The sequence below is a fragment of the Typopeltis vanoorti genome, chromosome 1 (genome assembly GCF_054136105.1).
Source record: "Typopeltis vanoorti isolate ZY-2024b chromosome 1, IOZ_Tvanoo_1.0, whole genome shotgun sequence".
In the NCBI taxonomy this organism is placed as follows: Eukaryota; Metazoa; Arthropoda; class Arachnida; order Uropygi; family Thelyphonidae; genus Typopeltis; species Typopeltis vanoorti.
Window position 1 is genome coordinate 7,030,498 of NC_143549.1, and position 18,974 is coordinate 7,049,471.

General features: G+C 35.1%; 1 protein-coding gene across 1 annotated transcript in view; it reads right to left on the reverse strand.

Annotated features, from left to right (window-relative positions):
• The window catches only part of LOC150109762 (serine/threonine-protein phosphatase 6 regulatory ankyrin repeat subunit C-like), a 336,489-nt gene that overhangs the window by 147,564 nt on the left and 169,951 nt on the right, over window positions 1-18,974 (reverse strand). Inside the window, 1 exon segment of the mRNA XM_090396213.1 lies at window positions 1,319-1,381. Within this exon segment, the coding sequence (XP_090252339.1) occupies window positions 1,319-1,381 (63 nt within the window).

Here is an 18,974-nt window from a genome sequence, read left to right on the forward strand (position 1 = left end):
AACATTTCAAATAACTTGACAAAAAACATGACACAAAAACGTTACATAAAAAGGCTTATCATTTTATATATATAGGGTAGATAAAGTATATATACCTATACTATATTAATACTTTAAATAAGTATTTAAAATAAAAAACATTCCATTAAAATTAATATAGTTTTATTCAATAATTTTCATATGTTTTGTTTGAAAATAACTTTATTGTTCATATCAGGTTTTCAGATCTGCAACCATTCTTCTATTTTTTCATATGTACTGTATTCTTTTTTACATGTTTTTTTCTGGAACCAGTCTACTGTGTAAATGGAGAATTAGCTGTACTTTGGTGTAATGAGATATCCAATGGCTTATTATTATTGGCAGGATTATACTAGATGAAACTGACCATGATAGGGCTCTTGGAGTTATTAGTATAGATGGGAAATTGAAGTTCAAGAGCCATACAGCAAAAATTGCAAATACAACTTGGATGCAATAGTGAAATGAACACTGACGTGTAAGAATAAGGAAGTCATTTTCTCTCTTCAGAAGGCATTCATACAACCTCATATGGACTACTGTGTGGAGGTCTGGAATCTGCTTTCTGAAGTGATGCAGATACAGTGAAGATGGGGGGGGGGAGGAAGAAAAGTGTTAAAGATGATTTCTGGACTGTGGAATGTGGATTATGACGAGAGATCAAGAATTTGTGGTCTGTAGATGCTAGGAGAAAAAAAGTGGATGATGTGATAGAGATATATAACCTTCATAAAAGGTCATACAGGATACTAGTAGATGGAATTTTTCATTTTATGGAAGGCAGGAATGAATAAGAGGACATATATGGAAGTGAAGCATGAATGTAGTTAATGATTGCAATGCCATGATTTCGGAGGTTGTGATGCAAATAATATGAATAAATTGAAGAGAAGATGTGACGTAGTGTGAGTGATACATGGCTTCCCTCAAAGTTTCCCTGTAGATTTCTTGTAATAATAATAATAATAAATGAAACATATACTTAATATTTTTCATAATTTCCAGTTATTTCCTCAACACTGTGAGTAACAACGATTTTGGTATAAAATATGTTTTTTATAGAAAACTATGACAACCAAGTTTATTTTCAAAAAAGACAGGATATCTTGAGAACTTATGTAATAAGAGAAAATTTGTTATTCTGGTGTATTGATTTGACATTCTTTCATTCGTTATTTCTTTCCTTCTTTCTTTCACAGGACTTTCAACTATTATCCTTTTTTAAGAATTTTAAATGAGGAAATAAGATAAAGTTTACAATTTGTGAACTATAAGTGAATTATACAAAAGTACTCACAGCTAAATGAAGAAGAATATTATCCTTTGGTAGGAACCTCTTAGAATTATGTGCAGACATAAGCTGAAACAGCAATTCAATTCAATTTATTGAACCCAAAATATTTTCATTTCACTGTCATAAATAAATATAGTGTAATAAAAACAAATAAACAAATAAAATATAAAGATGTGAAGAAATGACAAAACCTTATAGTTTGGGTAGCTGATATTGTTAGGTTCAGCCTTATGAAGCAATCCTTCATTTTCATAATTATCAAAGTGCAAAGTTTTAAATTACAAAAATAAAAAATAAAATATAACCAATAATACTGAAAAAAATAATTGTGGTATTTAATGTTTATATAATGTTTACATTTATTCAAGAGGAATGCAGTCAGGACCAATATCGATACTTGAGGTGGAAAAGTCATTAGAAACCTAAAAGGTGGAAAGCCAACTCAAATAAATGATATTTGCCCCAAAATAGTCAAAATAAAGATATAAGAAGAAGAATGTGAAAGGACTATATGAGAGAAGATATAAAAGTATTGATTTAAGAAGCAGGAAAGAAGAGTAAAAATTTTAGTGTATATGATTTGGCCTGGTTGGCCAAGTGGTTAGCGTATCTGCTCTCCAGCCAAAAGGCCGCAGTTTAAATCCTTAAGTGGGCATTGATGTTTATGATTGTCTGTGAAAATAATAGTGGTGGTGGTCGGCAGTAGATGTCGTTGGTGTAGATGATGAAAGTAGTTGTAGTTGGTGGATTGAGTGGTGGAGACAGAGAGTTGTAGTAGAGTAAGTGCCCTCCCTCGATGAGTCTTTGGACTATTCCCTGGAGGTGTAATAATAATAATAATAATAGTATATATGAGAATACTGAGTTAAGAAAGAGGGCGTCAATAGTAAATCATCAAACTCATCAATTTTATTTATAAAAATTACAAAAAATAAAATTCATTATACTTAAAATTTTTAAGTTAAAAATTAATATATTTAAAATTTTCAAAAATTATGAAACAAAGACGATGTGTGTAAAACTAAAATATGAGCTTATCCAGATTACAAAAAATAATGTATAACAATTACACAGATCAATTCATCAATCAAGTCATCAATTCTATTTACAAAAATACAAATAAAATTCATTATATCTCATTATATTTACAATTTTTAAGTTAAAATTAATACATTTAAAATTATTTAAGTTAAGGGATATTACATCCCATATTGTTTCATAGCCAAATAACAAACTCAAAGAGTTTCATGCCGAATATAGAAACTATATAAAGTTCGGCAAGTCCAAGCGTAAGCAAATACCTGGATAGTGCAACACCTGACCCATTTGGTAGTGCTACACTGAGGCAACTCATAGTAAGGGTGGAGCAGGCTCCGATCACTATTCTTGGTATTCACCCATAATGTGAAACCCAGCTCTTTGGAGCTTTATTACTGTTCTACATTATGAGAGCAGGTCACTACCCAGGCCGGTTTCAACCTTTATTGTATTGAGGTCTCATCAGTGAGTAGGTAGACCTAGTAATACCAAGTTTGTAGCAAACAGAACTTACATACCCTACTATGAGAATTGCCAAGAAGGTGTCCTAATAAATTATTAATTATATGAAGAGCCAAAGGCTTCAATTTGGCGACATGAACTTATTTAAGCTAAGGGATATCACATCCCATATTGTTCTATAGCCGAATAAGACTGAATTCGGCTATGAAACAATATGGGATGTAATATCCCTTAACTTAAATAAGTTCATGTCGCCGAATTGAAGCATTTGGCTCTTCATATAATTAATAATTAAACATTTAAAATTTTTCCAAAATTATAAAACAAAGATAACATATGCATAACCCAAGAGCATGAGTTCCATCCAGGTTACAAAAAATATAACAATTATACAAATCAAAATACAGTGAATAATAGTGCATTACACAAAAAATATTGACAATCAAGAACAATATTTATGGGATAAAAAATATATAGCATAGGTACTAGAATAAGAACAATGTAGATCACTAATTAATTGAATATTTTCCATTTAAACAAATTTTCAATATTCTTATAGAAAATTAAATAATATCTGATCAGATTATCTGTGGAATGAACTGTATGAGAACAGGTTGAGGATTTGTGGGTTGCAAAAATTGGTTGATAGGCGGAGGAGGGGAGATATGATTGAGACATTCAAATTACTGAAGGGTTTCTATAAAATTAATTCAGAAGATATTTTTGAGAACAGGGCTGGTTGTGGGAGGACTAGGGGACATCCATGGAAACTGGGCAAAAGTGTGGTTAGTAAAGGTGTTAGAGCTGGGTTCTTTACTTTTAGAGTAGTGAATGAGTGGAATGCGCTCCCTGAGTCTGTGGTGGATGCTGTGACAGTGAATGAGTTTAAGGCGAGGTATGATAGATACTGTATGAATGTCAAATAGTTGTGATGAATATGATTTGGGGCCACCCTTGATGAGTCTAATGACTCCCTGGAGTTGCCCGTAATAATAGTAATAATTTCTGTATGTGTTGTTCAATGTTGGTTTAATTTTGTATTAAGAGGGGCAAGTCATTAAAAATTTTTGGAGCTGAATATATATAGCATTTGTGCATTATTTCTTTTTGCACTTGTGGGATTAAATATTTTAAGCCTGCTTTTCTGCAGAAGTAAGTATCTTTTCTAATGTTTTGTACTGATTATCAAACTTTAGGAAAAGTAAATATATAATTGTTTAATGGTAAGATATTTAATAGGGTATATTTATCATTCACTATAGTAGGGTTTCTCAAACTGTATTCTGCGGAAAGTGAATAAGTGTTCGGTGAAAAATTATCAAAATTAATATGAGCCTGGAATGGTTTTGCATGCTGCGACAAGTTCAAACATGTTTGGAAATCAGGCATTCCTCACTTTGTGTGTGGACTGTGCTATTAAAGCCAGCCTGTGCTGGCCTTGGATGTCACATTTTTGTAATGCTATACAGCCTGCTTCGGTGATAGTGTGCTTAGCTTTACATTGAATATGAGACTGATGATACTCGACTCTAACCAAGGTGTTCGGTTAAAATTTCAGAATTTGTGAAGTGTTCATCGTAGGAAAATGCTGCACTATAGAGTCCTTGAATTTACTGTTGAATAAAATGCATATTAATTTATTTTGTAAAGAGATTAGTTGTATCAGTGTGGTGTGATATGTTCTGTACAAAAATCATGATATGTGACTTCATAAGTTATCATGTTCATTTTTACAAGTTTTTTTGTTGAGAATGTAATTAGAGTGATGTTAATTTTTTGACTGAAAAAATCTTTTCTGTAATAATATTGTATTGAACCTTTGTAAAAATAATGTGGTGCATGATGTCATCATATAAGGCTATTAAGTAACATTAGATCACTAAGTCTAATGCTAAGATTAGTGAAGAATTCTGAGAATTACTATAGATGGAAATTTCCAGACCTGCAAAGAATGACATCATCATGTCCAAAGGTCAATATGTGACTATAGTTGCCATGAATAAAGAATTCCAAAGATGCACAAAGAATGGTGTCAGCATGTCCAAAGGTAAATACATGACCATGAGAGACGGGGGTGCATACACACAACAGAGGTTAGGAAGGAATTATGTCTTAGGGTTTTCTAAGCTTTCTCTTACCTAGGTTCCACCATCATGCAAGATTCGTTGTTGGGAATTGAAAGAGAAGTGTCATTTGTCTTAGGATTTTCTAAGCCTTCTCTTACTTGAGTCTACCGTCATGCTGGAATCACTGTTGGAAATCTAAAGAGAAGTGTCGAGTGTTCCGAGTCTTCTGCCTGGGTACATCGGCACACAAGAAATATTGTATAGTTTGTCTTGAAGTTGTACATCGCCGCCATGTTAAGGATCCTATAAGCCAAAGCATAGTCGACAACCCCGACAAGGAAGAATTTTAGGTAGAAAACAGGAATGTGTCAACAAGTGGAAAGAAAGACAAGAAGAATTACGTGTGACCAAAAGGTTAATGTAAAAGACTGTCTGCTGAATATGAATGTATGTCAGGCATCTATGTTTATGAGATAACGTATATTAATGGTGAATTAGGCTTATCCAAGGTATGTCTTATATTCAGTTAATGTTATGCTAGATTGTGAATTAGCTTAGAACTAAGATTAGATTAGAAAGAACTGAAAATAGCAAAACAAATTAATTGTAATGATATTGTGTGTATATGTGAATATAATTCATTCTGTACATATTTCTGTTTGACTTAATTAAATGGTTTGCAAACAATACATTTGACTGATCTGTCAATAAAAGGTTAATGTAAAAGACTGTCTGCTGAACATGAATGCATGTCAGGCATCTATGTTTATGAGATAACGTATATGAATGATGAATTAGGCTTATCCAAGTTACGTCTTATATTCAGTTAATGTCACACTAGATTGTGAATTAGCTTAGAAATAAGATTAGATTAGAAAGGACTGAGAATAGCAAAATAAATAAATAAATGAATTGTAATGATATTGTGTATATATGTGAATATAACTCATTCTACATATTTCTGTTTGACTTAATTAAATGGTTTGTAAACAACACATTCGACTGATTCTGTTGATGCACTATCCTAAAAAAATTCAAACCTGCATAAGATAGAAGTTTATATGAATTTTATTTAAGTCATGACTAGTTTAAAGTAAGAGCGGGAAATATAAACAACATTTGCTTAGTCTCCGATTTAAGATCTGATATTCTCATACTCAATATAATCTAACTGGTGCAGTCATAAAACATAAATTTGTTAGACTATGGAGCATGGGAGATAAGATACAGTAGAAATAAATAAATGGTATAGTCGATAATTAAGGCAGCTGACCATTCTCGAATATTAAATAAAGAAATACAAAGCAGAGTAAATAGAAACGCAGTCTTAATTATGTTATACAGTATACCATACTGTATACCAGTCTATATCCAGGTGAAATATAATGTTCTTAACAATGTCACAGTTAAAAATCTTTCTAAAAAGAAGGCACAAGATAGCACAAATCTTACTCTGTAGCATACTTTGGTATGTTTTCCAGCTTAAGTTGCTGTCAATTTTTAAATTTAAATAAGTTATAGTATTCATATTTTCTATTTCTATACAGATAGAAAGATTACTTTTACAATTCCAATTATATAGGAATATATGAATGAAAAAAATTGATTTTACTAATATTTCTAAGTTTAAAAATTATAAATTTTTTTTTTTCAGAATTGAGAATAAGTTTACTCACATGTGTGTTGACCATGCATTAAATTTCATTTACAGAATTTGCAGTGAATATCAATGCAGTATCATCTGCAAAGGTGTTTAATTTACTTGATAACTGTAGGTCACAGAAGTCATTGACATAAATTACAAATAATACTAACCCGAGCACAGAACCTTGGGGAACACCACATTTTAGCTGAACAAAATTGCTATTTAATTTTACTGCTTGCGATATAGACATTAAATAATTTTCAAACTGGGCATGAACACAGCCTGTGATTTCTATAGTCTCCAGCTTCCGAAGGATTTCAGAAATGCCGTCACCATAAATTCCATGGCACATAAGAAGAAATAGCCAGGTCTTTAAAAAAATACAACCTCTACACTAAGTCCCAAAGGAAATATGCTACCCTTATCTGTTCTACAAAAGATCAGCTCCCTCCTCTCTCAGTGCCTGGAGTATATAAGGTGCCCTGTTCGTGCAAGCTGACTTACTTTGGAGAGACGAGTATGAGGGTGATCTGAAAAAATTAACTTATAATCTCAAAATTATTTTTATTTTTTAAATGTAATCTCCCTTAAGACTAATACATTTATTCCAGCGATGATCTAGTGCCATTATCCCATCCCTGTAGTGGTTCTCAGTAAGATCGCAAAATATCTCTCTACAGCTGCACTGACCTCTTGATTCGAAGAAACAAGAGATCAGTGCAGAAACAACAATTTATATAGTGAAGAAACAATTTATATAGTGAAGAAACAACAATTTATATAGTGCAGATCCTTTAATTTTCTCATCGCCAAAATACCTTTGTGGGCAGGTGCATTGTCCTAATGAAAGATGATTTTTTCCTTCTGCAAACAGGATCTTTTCTCACGAATTTTTTCATTTAGTCTGCTTAAAAGATTGGAATAATATTCCTCAGTTATGGTTTTACCCTTTTCAAGATAATTAATAAACAAAATGCCTTTAACATCCCAAAACACTGATGCTATGACTTTTCCTGCTGATGGAAAATTTGTTCAGCGCCAAAGAAGACAAAGTCTTCTTTGGCACTGAAAACAACCGGCTTCTATCCACTATTTTGACTGTTGTTTGGATTCTGGTGTGTAATGGTGAATCCAAGTCTCATCCATAGTAATAAATCAATGCACAAAATCACTTTTATTCTTGTTAAAATGCTCCAAGCACTGTTCAGAGATTTTCATGCGAGTGCGTTTTTGATCCTGTGTGAGCAAGAACGCACCCCATCCTTGAGAAAAGCTTTCTCATGTAAAATATATCCTAGACATTCTTTTCAAATGCATATAGTCTCAGCCATTTCATGTACTTTGACTCCATATCATGCCTTGATCAATGATTTCTGGTGTTATTACACTTTTTGAATGTCCTTCATGTGGATCATCTTCAAGGCTGGTACGGCCACGTTTAAACTCGGCAGTCCATTTCTTAATTGTTGAAAACGAAGGAGGAGAGTGCCCATAAACTTTTATGAACTTCGAATGAATTTCTTTTGGCGATAAACCTTCTTTTACAAAGGATTTTATGATTTTATAACTGCAGGATACTTAATTTTATCCATTTCAAGGGATACAGACAACACTTTTACTTCAGACAGCCATATAAAACAAACTACTTAACAGAATGACTTGTAATTTCACATGGATGCTTATGACAGATGTACCAACTTAGAAAAAGAAAATCTTGCTGATAGTGTTGCCATCTATGGCCGAGGACAAGAACTTTTCAGACTACCCTCATATAAGAGAGACGGCCTGCACGTGAATTCATTTGGCATGAGGGGTATTGGAAAAATTACTTATTGGGGTGAGACTAACAGAGTCAGGGAAACCAGATCTTTACAGGAGGAATATATGTCCGGGGAGGGAAAAGAGAAAGATATCCAACAGGACCAAGCAGACTATCTATTCTATTCCCTCAGCCATATGGCTGATGGGGATAGCTATATGCTACCATACTAGGGAAATGATTATGAGAAAGATGTTTCCCACTGTCTTCCTTGCCATACTATATCCTATGACTAGCCTGTGTGTTCATGTGGCAGGTTTGTCTGCTTGCGGGATGAAAAACCCCAAGTAAACTGGTGGAAACAACCCTGCTGTCCATGCCCAAGACCGACTAACTTGGCTACAGCTGAGAAAGATCCTTAAGCTCAATGTGGCATGTGGTTGCAAAGCGCATAGCCACTAGGCTATGCGCTTTATCATAGCTATCATATCCTGCGGACCAAGTAGACTATAGATCTAGGTATAAGAAAATGCCAACTGCTAATTTGTTGCATTTATACACAAATGCCAGGAGCATCAAGAACAAGAAGTTGAGTTTGTTGCTTTATTGAATACACTATGGACATCCATGAAAGTTTCTTTGTAGTAAGGAAGGGGTAAGAGCTGCATTTTTCTCTCTCAAAGCAGTAAGTGAGTGGATGTTTGCTTGCTGACATTATATGTGCAAACAGGACTCATCAGTAGCCTCTATTGATGAGTCCTTGACTCCTAGAGGAGTTAGATGATGATAATAGTGATAATTATTATTATTTCTGGATTATCCATTCCTGATTTTTTCTGCCATTGTAATGCTCAAGGTGTGCGTATCTTTTGATTTTGTATTACATTTTTATATAAAATAATTTTCTTCGAGAATTTAGGTGTACTTCCCCATCTTGATGCGATTTTTTTGTGTGTTTCATTTATACATGTAATTGGATATGTATGACCAAAATTATCTTTACTGAAATCCATACCCCAACCTATGATAAACCTGCCTCAAAGTTTGCAGAAGTTGTTAAATGTGAATGAAAAATAAAACAATAATATACAAAACAATTTCATTCACAATTTAACACTATGAACGTTTTTGGAGAATACTATCTTTGGTCCGATGGTATCAGTTACGGAATGGGAAAGATATCAACAATGCATGAGAATCTTTGAAAAAAATTATGTAAAAGGAATACTGTGAGAATAAAAATGAAAGCAGTTAGGAACTGTATAAAGTGCAGGCCAGAAAAAGTAATGAGTATTGCAAAGAAAGCTAAATCCACGTATGAAAAGAAATTAGCCATGCAGGCTAAAGGCAATCCAAAAGAATTTTACTGTTATGCTGCAAGCAAAAGAAAGAATGAAAGTGGAAGAACAACTTTACTGAATGCAGATGGTACTCTAGTGCCAGAAGTTGAAGTTCTTCAATTAATAAGCGCTCACTTTGCTAAGAATCAACTGTACGCAACATAGTAGCACTATGCTACTAATACATTGGATGAACAGTTACAGGTGAATGAGAATGAGGTGTTGAATAGCTGTTGCATAATATAGATAAAAATTTGGCAATACGGTCAGATGGAATATCAGCATGCATGCTAAATGCATGTTCAGCCAAATTGGCTAGGTACTTGAACATATTTGTATTTGTATAACTTGCATCTCAGCTCGGGAAAGATACCATAGGAATGTATGACAGTCCCATTTTACATGGATGGAAAAAAACCGATGTGTCAAACTACTGCAATTTTAGTTTCTCTGGTGTGGTGGTGAAGATTTTATAGAAGATGGTAAGAAATTGCATACAGAAATGAAGACAAACAAGCTCTGCAAACAGCATCGGTTTACTAAAGGAAGGTCATGTTTTAGAAATGTGCACATATTTTATGACAATGTTTCGGCCAAGTTGGATAAAGGGAATGGATTAAGGATACCACATGAAAGGCTGTTGCATCCCAGAGATATGGGATTGAATTATAAACTCTTAACTTGGACAATCAAGGAAAAGAAGGAGTAACCATTCTATTCAACATTAAATACAATGCTAATCTTCTTGAATGGCAGGCAGTCTCAAGTAGTGATGTGGGCAAATATCGGAATGGGGAACTGGACAATGAGACTTATTTGTGCCAATGGTCCCACAGAAGGTTCTACTAAGGTAGAGGTGGAGGTATGTTTTGCGGCTTTAGAGAAAGCAACTGACACAATGAAAAAGGAAAAGTTGGTCCTTGTTGGGGATCTGAATAGCAGAGTTGGAAATGATTGTCAGACATACAACACCATGTTCCAACATAAAAATGTGCACAAATTCACATGGAGAGAAGAGGCAAAGAATAAGAAAAGCCCCATTGACTATGTTATTCTCGATAGTGATGTTTTCTCACTGGTGCAGGACACTAGAGTGTACAGAGGATTTGAAATTGGAAGTGATCACTATTTAGTCTTGAGCAGGATAAAATTGAATTTCATATCGAAAAGAAGAACATGTAAGAAAGTTTTAAAGCGAATAAAAGTTGAGCAGCTCTCAGATGTGAACTGTAGACTAAAATACACAAAGATTATTGAAGAAAAAATGAAAGAGTTTGAGAGCAGGAACCAAACCTTAGAGATTCTTCGGCAAGCCCTGAAGAAAACACTGATTCAGCCAGAGATGCATGTGGTGATGTTGTGTGCAAGGATAGAAAAATCAGAATTCCATGGTGGACACAGGAAGTTAAAGAGGCAGTGAAGGAAAAGAAGAAAGCATATCAAAAGTTCCTGGCAAAAAAGTCAGCTTGTGCTCTTAGAGAATACAGAGACAAATGTAAGAAAGCTAAATACTATGTAAAACTGGCTAAACAAAAATCATGGGAGGACTTTGGCAAGAACATAAAAAATAAATATCAAGAAGATGGCAAGATATTCTGGAGGTTGTTGAAGAAGCTAAGAACTGGAGGAAAGAGTGCTATAAAAGGAATTAGAGATGATAAAGGTGACAAGAAAACAGAAGAAAAAGATATCCTTGAAGAATGGAGTTATTACTTTGAAAAACTGCCATATGAAACAAGCAGTGATGACAGCACAGTGGCAAAAAACGCTGATCAGGCATGCAATCAGCAATACATATCCATACTTGAAGTAGAAAAAGCCAACAAAAGCCTAAAATGTGAAAAGGCAGTAGGAGTAGGTGATATTCGACCAGAAATGCTCAAGTATGGAGGTATAAACGTCTTACAGTGACTGCACTGCATAGTTCAGAAGGGCTGGACAGAGGGACGAATTGCAGATGATTGGAGTATAGCTCTCATAGTACCCATATATAAAAAGGGAAATAAAACCGAATGTGGGAATTACAGAGGTATTTCATTACTGAGTGTTCCTGGTAAGATATATGCAAGTATATTTGAAAAACGGTTGAGAATGATTATGGAAGAGAAACTTGGTGAAGAACAAGCTGGATTCAGGCCAAATAGAGGCTGTCAGGATCAGATTTTCACTTTACGACTGATAGCTGAGAAACATGGGAATATAACAAAGGTCTGTATTAAGTTTTGTAGATCTGGAAAAGGCATATGACAAGGTGCCAAGAGAGAAGCTATTCCAAACGGTACAGTTATAAGGTGTTAATGGGGCATTATATCAAGCAGTACTTAGTCTTTATTTGAGTTGTAAGTCAGCAGTTAGAATTGAAAGTAGTACAGGATGGTTTAATGTTAAATCTGATGTCAGATAAGGATGTACATTATCTCCAACTATATTGTGAATGGAGAACTTATAGAACATGTAAAACATTTTAGCTACTTAGGCACGATTTTTAGTTACGATGGTAAGTTAAATATGGAAATAGAATCAACAAAGCTGGTATAGTAGGAAGTCAACCGAATAAATTTATGTGGAATAAGAGAGAAATTAAATAAGAGAGAAATAAAAGATATAGGTGGATTAGCCAAAACACTAAATTAGCTGTATACTAGACGTTAAAACCAATTTTAACTTAACGATCTGAGAGCTAGATTAGAAGTAAAACACTCGACCAAAGACTAGAGACTGTAGATACGAGAATCCTGAGAAAGATTAGGGGCATGAACAGATGGCATCAATGGCAATATCATATTAAAAACGAGGATATTAAGAAAGAACTTGACACTGTCAGCATACAGGAATGCGTTAGCAGAGCTAATCTCAGGTGGTATGGTCACTTAAACAGAATGAGGAAAGATTACCCAAACAAGTGTTCCCTGCTAAGTTGGCAGGAAAAAGACCCATAGGAAGACCAAGATATAGGTGGATTGATATAGTAAAAAGTAACTTAGAAGAAGAAATATAAGACCTGATAATATTGGAGTCTTGACATTTAACAGACTGATTTGGAAGAAAATTGTAGATAGGAAGTTAGTAGTGATGTAAATTTTTCATTTAGCACTATCATATCCTGTACACCCTTGAGGGTATATAACAGGAATTTGATGATGATAACTTGGATAAGTAGATAATTAACTGATAGATATGAAAAAGTGGTATACAATGGGTGTAAATTTGTCAGATTTAAGATTACCAGTGGTACATTTGGAAGGATCCTAAGAGGGATGTGTAATTTTTGTTATATTTGAATAGGCTGAAAATTTGGACAAATGAAAATGGCTATCAGTTTAATGTCAGTAAGTGTAAAGTACCGTGATGAGATTTCCCATGTATATTAGGAAGTTAATGCTACAAGAAACTAATGAAGCTAGAAATCTTTGCATAATGGTGGACAGGAATGATTATTTTTTTTTAATTATTATTAATATTACAACCTTTATTAATATTATAGTCAACAGACTCATCATGGGAGGTTCATTCAACTGACAACATATTTATCATATAGAATCTTAAAGTCCTTAACACTCCTTGCATTAACAACACATTCTGGTAATGCATTCGATTCACTGACAATTCTCCATGTAAAAAATCTACTTCTCACACCCCCTGACACCTTCACCACACTTTACATAACTTCCAGCAATGACCTTTGGTTCTTCCCCTCTCACCTACCCTTTTTATAATCCCCTCTGGATTAATCTGATAAAATCGTCTCACTACCATAAATGTCTCTATCATATCACCACTCTTCCTCCTATCCATCAAACTCTTCAATCCACAGATGGCTATGGAGAGAGGTTTCTTCAACCTCTCTCCATAGCCAGCATTCCAAAGTCCTGACATTGTCTTAGTCACTCACCTCTACACTCTCTCCAATATCTCCATATCACACTGAAAACCAGGTGACCAGATCTGAGCACAACAGACCAGGTGTGGCCTGACCAGTGCCTTATACAGTGGCACAACCACATCCTTAATCTTACATGTTAGAGTACTTCTTATCATAGCAGCACTACGATGTGGGCTTTGCAACACTAGCAATATGCCTTCTAAACTTCAGTCTACTTTCAATCATCACTCCCAAATCTCTAATCTCATCCACTTCATGCAGTATGGCACCATTAATATAGTACACAGTTTCTGCACTCCAAAATGCAACACCTTGCATTTATTAATATTAAAACTACAACCCCACTCTTTTGTCCAAGTAAAAAGTCTATTCAAACCTTCCTGAAGGGAATTAACATCAGCAGTGCTACTTATAATTCTTCTCAACATTGCTTCATCAGCAAACAACTGAAGATTCCCAGTCAGTCCACATGATATATTGTTTACGAACAAGTTAAACAGCAGGGTCCCAAGAATAGAACCCTTGGGCACGCCACTGGTATCATTCAGAGAGCTAATCTCTGATCCATCTAACCAATATAATATATACTATCTATTCCCAACCTCTGCAGCTTGTACACCAATATATCACGTGGTAATCTATCAAACGCTTTTGCAAAGTCTAAGAATATCATTATATATGATTCTCCTTTATCTAACGCACTTGTCACCTTATCATAAAATGCAAGTAAATTACTAAAACAGGACCTGTCCTTCACAAATCCATGCTGACCATCATAAAGAATGCTATGTTCATCAACCCAATTCAGTGTTCTATTCCTAACCAACACCTTGACCACAACTGCAGTTATATGGACTGGCTATAATTTTGGAGACTTCTGTTTTAGAACCATACATGTGGAGTGGTACTATTTTGCTTTCTTTCCACTCCTTAGAAACCCTACTCAAAGCAAGACTTTCATTAAATAACCAGGTCAAGGGCATAGCCAACTGTGATGCACATTCCTTAAGAATACTTGGTGATATGTCATCCATCCCCCATAGCTTTATTCACATCTAACCCAACCAACATCTGATACACATCTGTTTCTTCCAATTCTCCTAATATTTGCCTCTCTTCTATGTATTGCACCAAATCATTTACACCAGTATGATATACACTGATAAAGTGCTCATTCAAATAATGCCACTATATCCTTTGCAGCTGTTAGTCTGCTGCCATGGCTATCTACCAATGTTAATCTGCCATAATTAATTTTCCTTGCCATGTAGCAGAAAAATTCCCTTGAGTTAACTTTGGTCTGACCAGCCAATCTCCTCTCATACTGCACCTTTTCTTTCTTTACCATGTTCATCACCTTTCTAGCCCGCACCTTATACTCTTCATGGATCTGATCACCACCAACTGTCTTGTACTTCCTCCAAAACATTTTCCTTTTCCAGCACAGCTTGCTTGATTTCACTGTTCATCCATTTCACTTCTACCCTATTTACTCGCTGAACCCTTGGTATGTAGTCATACATTGCTTTTATCAGATACTGCCTTGTGTGTTTCCATGAATTGTCAACACTGCTCAACTCATCTATCCAATGTACTGATGCTAAGAACTTTCTACAATCACCTGCTTTATGCTTCCACTGTATCCATTTTTGGCAGTGACCTTTCTTGTTTCATCACTTTCCAAACAAGTACCTCATGCTCACTCTCACCAGCCACCGGCAGTGTAAACACTTTATTAACTACATCTTGTGAAATTATCACCAAATCCATAAAAGCTTCTAGTTGCTTCAATTACATGCTCCAAAAAATCACTATCCTTGTTCCAACACACTATCTCCTCCTTCCACTCTATATTTCTGTAATCAAAGTCTCCCATCAGGATCACCTTCTTTTTACATGCTCAACTAATTTGCCTAAACATTTCACAATCGGTATTCTTCATATTCCCTGGCCTATAACAGCATCCTACCAGATATAGTAACCTGTTTATTTCAACTTCGCACCACAGAGATTCAAAATCTGTGCATGCACCAACAACTTCAGCACTTTGCAGACACAATTCCTGTGCAATCGTTAATTAAATATCCTTTTAATTCTATTCCCAAAATCACATCCTCTTCAGACAACCAAGTTTAACTTATTTCAATTATTTTTGAGCATACCGTCTCAATCAATGCAACTAACTCTTGTTCCAAATACTCTTTACATTTGTGTATAAACATAACCATCACTTTGTGTTTGAGGCCATTATACCAGCACTAACATTCTCTATTCTAGCTATACTACATCTCTCTCTCTCTCTCTCTCTCTTCTGTCTAACCACTCCCATTTCCCTTATCCTAACTGTGATATTTCCATTCTTACCTGTCTCATCCTGACCTTTATGCATTCCATCATTTTGTGCTGCTGCAACCACATCTTCAACCTCATATCCATCTTCCTTCTGCCATATAATCTGTTGATTTGTGCTATCCTGTTTCACAGGTAAACTCGGGTCATTTGCTACATTAACTTCTTGACTCAGTGCCTTCTCAGAAGTGTATAGGTCCATGTAGCTCAGTGGAAGTGGTGTGAGGCATCAGGCGCTAGATCGCCTGAAGAAAGAGCATTGTAAGTTCTATTCTCACTACAGGAATTTTTGTCGGCCTGGTCCCAAGTGGTCAGCATATCCACTCTCTAGCCAAAAGGCTGCAGGTTCGAATCCCACCGTGGGCATGGATGTTTGCAATTGTCTGTGAAAATACTAGTGGTGATGATGGGAGGTAGATGGCAGTGGTGTAGATGATGATGGTAATTGGTGGATTGAATGGTGGAAACAGAGAGCCACAGAGTAGATGCCATCCCTCGACGAGTCTTTGAACTCCCTGGAGGTGTTATGTAATAATAATAATATATTATTATTATTTGTGTATTTGTGTGAATAAAGACTTTCTCAACAACACTATTCTTCTTTACCTGCTGTAAACTTCCCCAAATTTCTTTCAACCTTTTTCTTCTCCCCAACTAAGTCATTTGTGCCCACGACTACCCAGTATTTCCTTTTCTGCAATGTATCAGTTATTTGCTTCATTGTTCCACCAGTAAAGCATGTTTTGTGCACTTTATTAGTAATCATATCTCTAATGATCAATCCCCCATACACTGATATACAACTATCCTTTGACTCTTTCTTAAAAGTATTAACTTTCTCCTTCTCCTTATCATCAGCCAATTTCTCCTTTAGTTGTTTTATATCATCTTTCAGATGTTTCATTTCGCTTTTCATTTGCACCAACTCCTGCCAAAACTCTTCTACTATGGTCCTAATGTTTGCTCCCATTTCCAATTGCTCAAATCTATCCAGATACTTTCACATACGCCAACGCTTTCATTCTTCTCATTTACCCAAACATTCCATAAATCTTTCACATTTTTCGGTGCATACATATAGCAGTTTTTGCAACACATCCACTGCGAAAAATCCAAGACAGAGCCAGACTTTCGTAAAGAAGCTTTAGGTGCCACTGACGTATGTTTCTTTATGGATGCCATCTTCAGAAGCTGAAGCAGTACAACAAAGAAGTAGCAAAACACAGTATAAACGACAAAAAATTTCAACAACACCACTGAAGGGACACTTGTATCCAAACTGAAAAAATGCAGCACAATTTGAGACAAAAGGCCAGACTATACACTGATTAAAAACATTTTTTTAGCACAGCTCAAATCACCTGCTACATTCAATCGTGACACTAGCAATACAAATACAATTCAGAGGATAATTGTGATGTTGAAGCATACCTTAACATGTAAGGATAGAAAAGTCATTTTGCGACTTTACAAGGCCTTGATGTGAAAGCTCTTGGAACTACTGTGCAGATTTGGTCTCCTGGGTTTCAAGGGAATAAAGAAGCATTGGAAAGGGTGAAAAGATGAATTATAAAGATTATATTAGGATTATGGAATTTAGATTATGAGGAGATCTTGCAAGTATGTGGACTTCAGACTCTAATTAAGAGAAGAAAGATAGGTGATATGATAAAGGTTTACAGACTTCTGAATGGGTGCTATAGGATATTGTCCGAAAATTTTTTCTTATATGGAAGATGGAGAGAGAACATGGGGCATCCATGGAAGTTAAGTTTGTTCAAGGAATGGATAAAGACTAGATTTTCTCACAGAGAGAGCAGTTGGTGAGTGGAATAATTTGCCTATTGATGTAATGAGTATCTAGTGTGAATGAGTTTAAGGAAAGGTATGACAGCTGATTTGGGTGATGTATAGATGACTCCTTGTAGGTCTCAGATAATAACAGTAATACTTTTTGAAGTTGGGGAGGAATGCTTCATAGGCCACATGCTGATTCTAAAAATAGTCTCTCTGATCTATGGTGACTACTATAGAGTATGGATGTCTTATCCAGTTCCGACTTACCACACGGATGATTGTGTATGTAATTTTTGTGCATGCTGACTAATCTTTCAGTCTGTTCAAAGAAAGCAAAACTGCAGGAAAATGAACTTTATGCACTCCAGGATGTGGAAGAGGATGAAGTTTATTCTTAGTAGAATGGATGTGTGAACTTGGTAGCAAGTAGTAAAAGTTGTTTGAAAACAAGAGCACTCAATTAGATGCTTACAGAAGCAATTCAAATTATAATAGAAAGGAACTAATTTCCTAACAAGACATTCTCAAGGGACAAGATAATAAAGTTAATTTGGAGATGCCAGGCTACTATATTTGTTTGCTGAATGACTGCTTCCCAGATCCTTTAGCAAATGAAAGAAGTCATCTTTTCTGATATACCTTGCAATATCACAGCAAAACCGTTACAGATGGTAACGGTTTTGCTGTGATATTTCATGTTAGTTGCAGGAGGGATGGGGAGGATGCATACATATTTTATAAGGGTAGCAGTCATTCGCTAAAAGAGTGCAGCAAAAGTACTCAAGCTCATTTTGAAAGGCTATGACAAATGGCCCTGTTTCTGTGTGTAAGTTTTTGTTAATGTGATTGCTTATATAAATACCTTCCCATATGTGTGGGTTTTCTATATATCAATTTGTTCATCAGCGTTTTCTATTTATTTAAATGCTCATGTTATAGCTACTGTTCTACTAAGGATCAACTTCATCACCTTCCACATCCTGGAGTAGAAAGTTCTTTGTGTCTGCAGTTTTGCTTACTTTGGAAAAACTAGTAGATGAGTTAACAGAAACCCATCAACCTTGAAGAACACAAACGTTATATCTGCAACCATCTATATTGCAAGTCGGGTAAAGTATACTCTGGATATTTCTTCACACAGAATTAAACTGGAGAAGAGAACCATGTTGCATATAAATTGCTAAAGGTATGAGAGACAACTTTTAGAATTAGCTTAGGCCAAGAAGTACTTCTGTGACAACCTCAACAAGTATGGCTGCACTAATTTATGCACAACATTTATGGCTGCATTAATTTGCCATAAATTAAAGATGCCAAGAA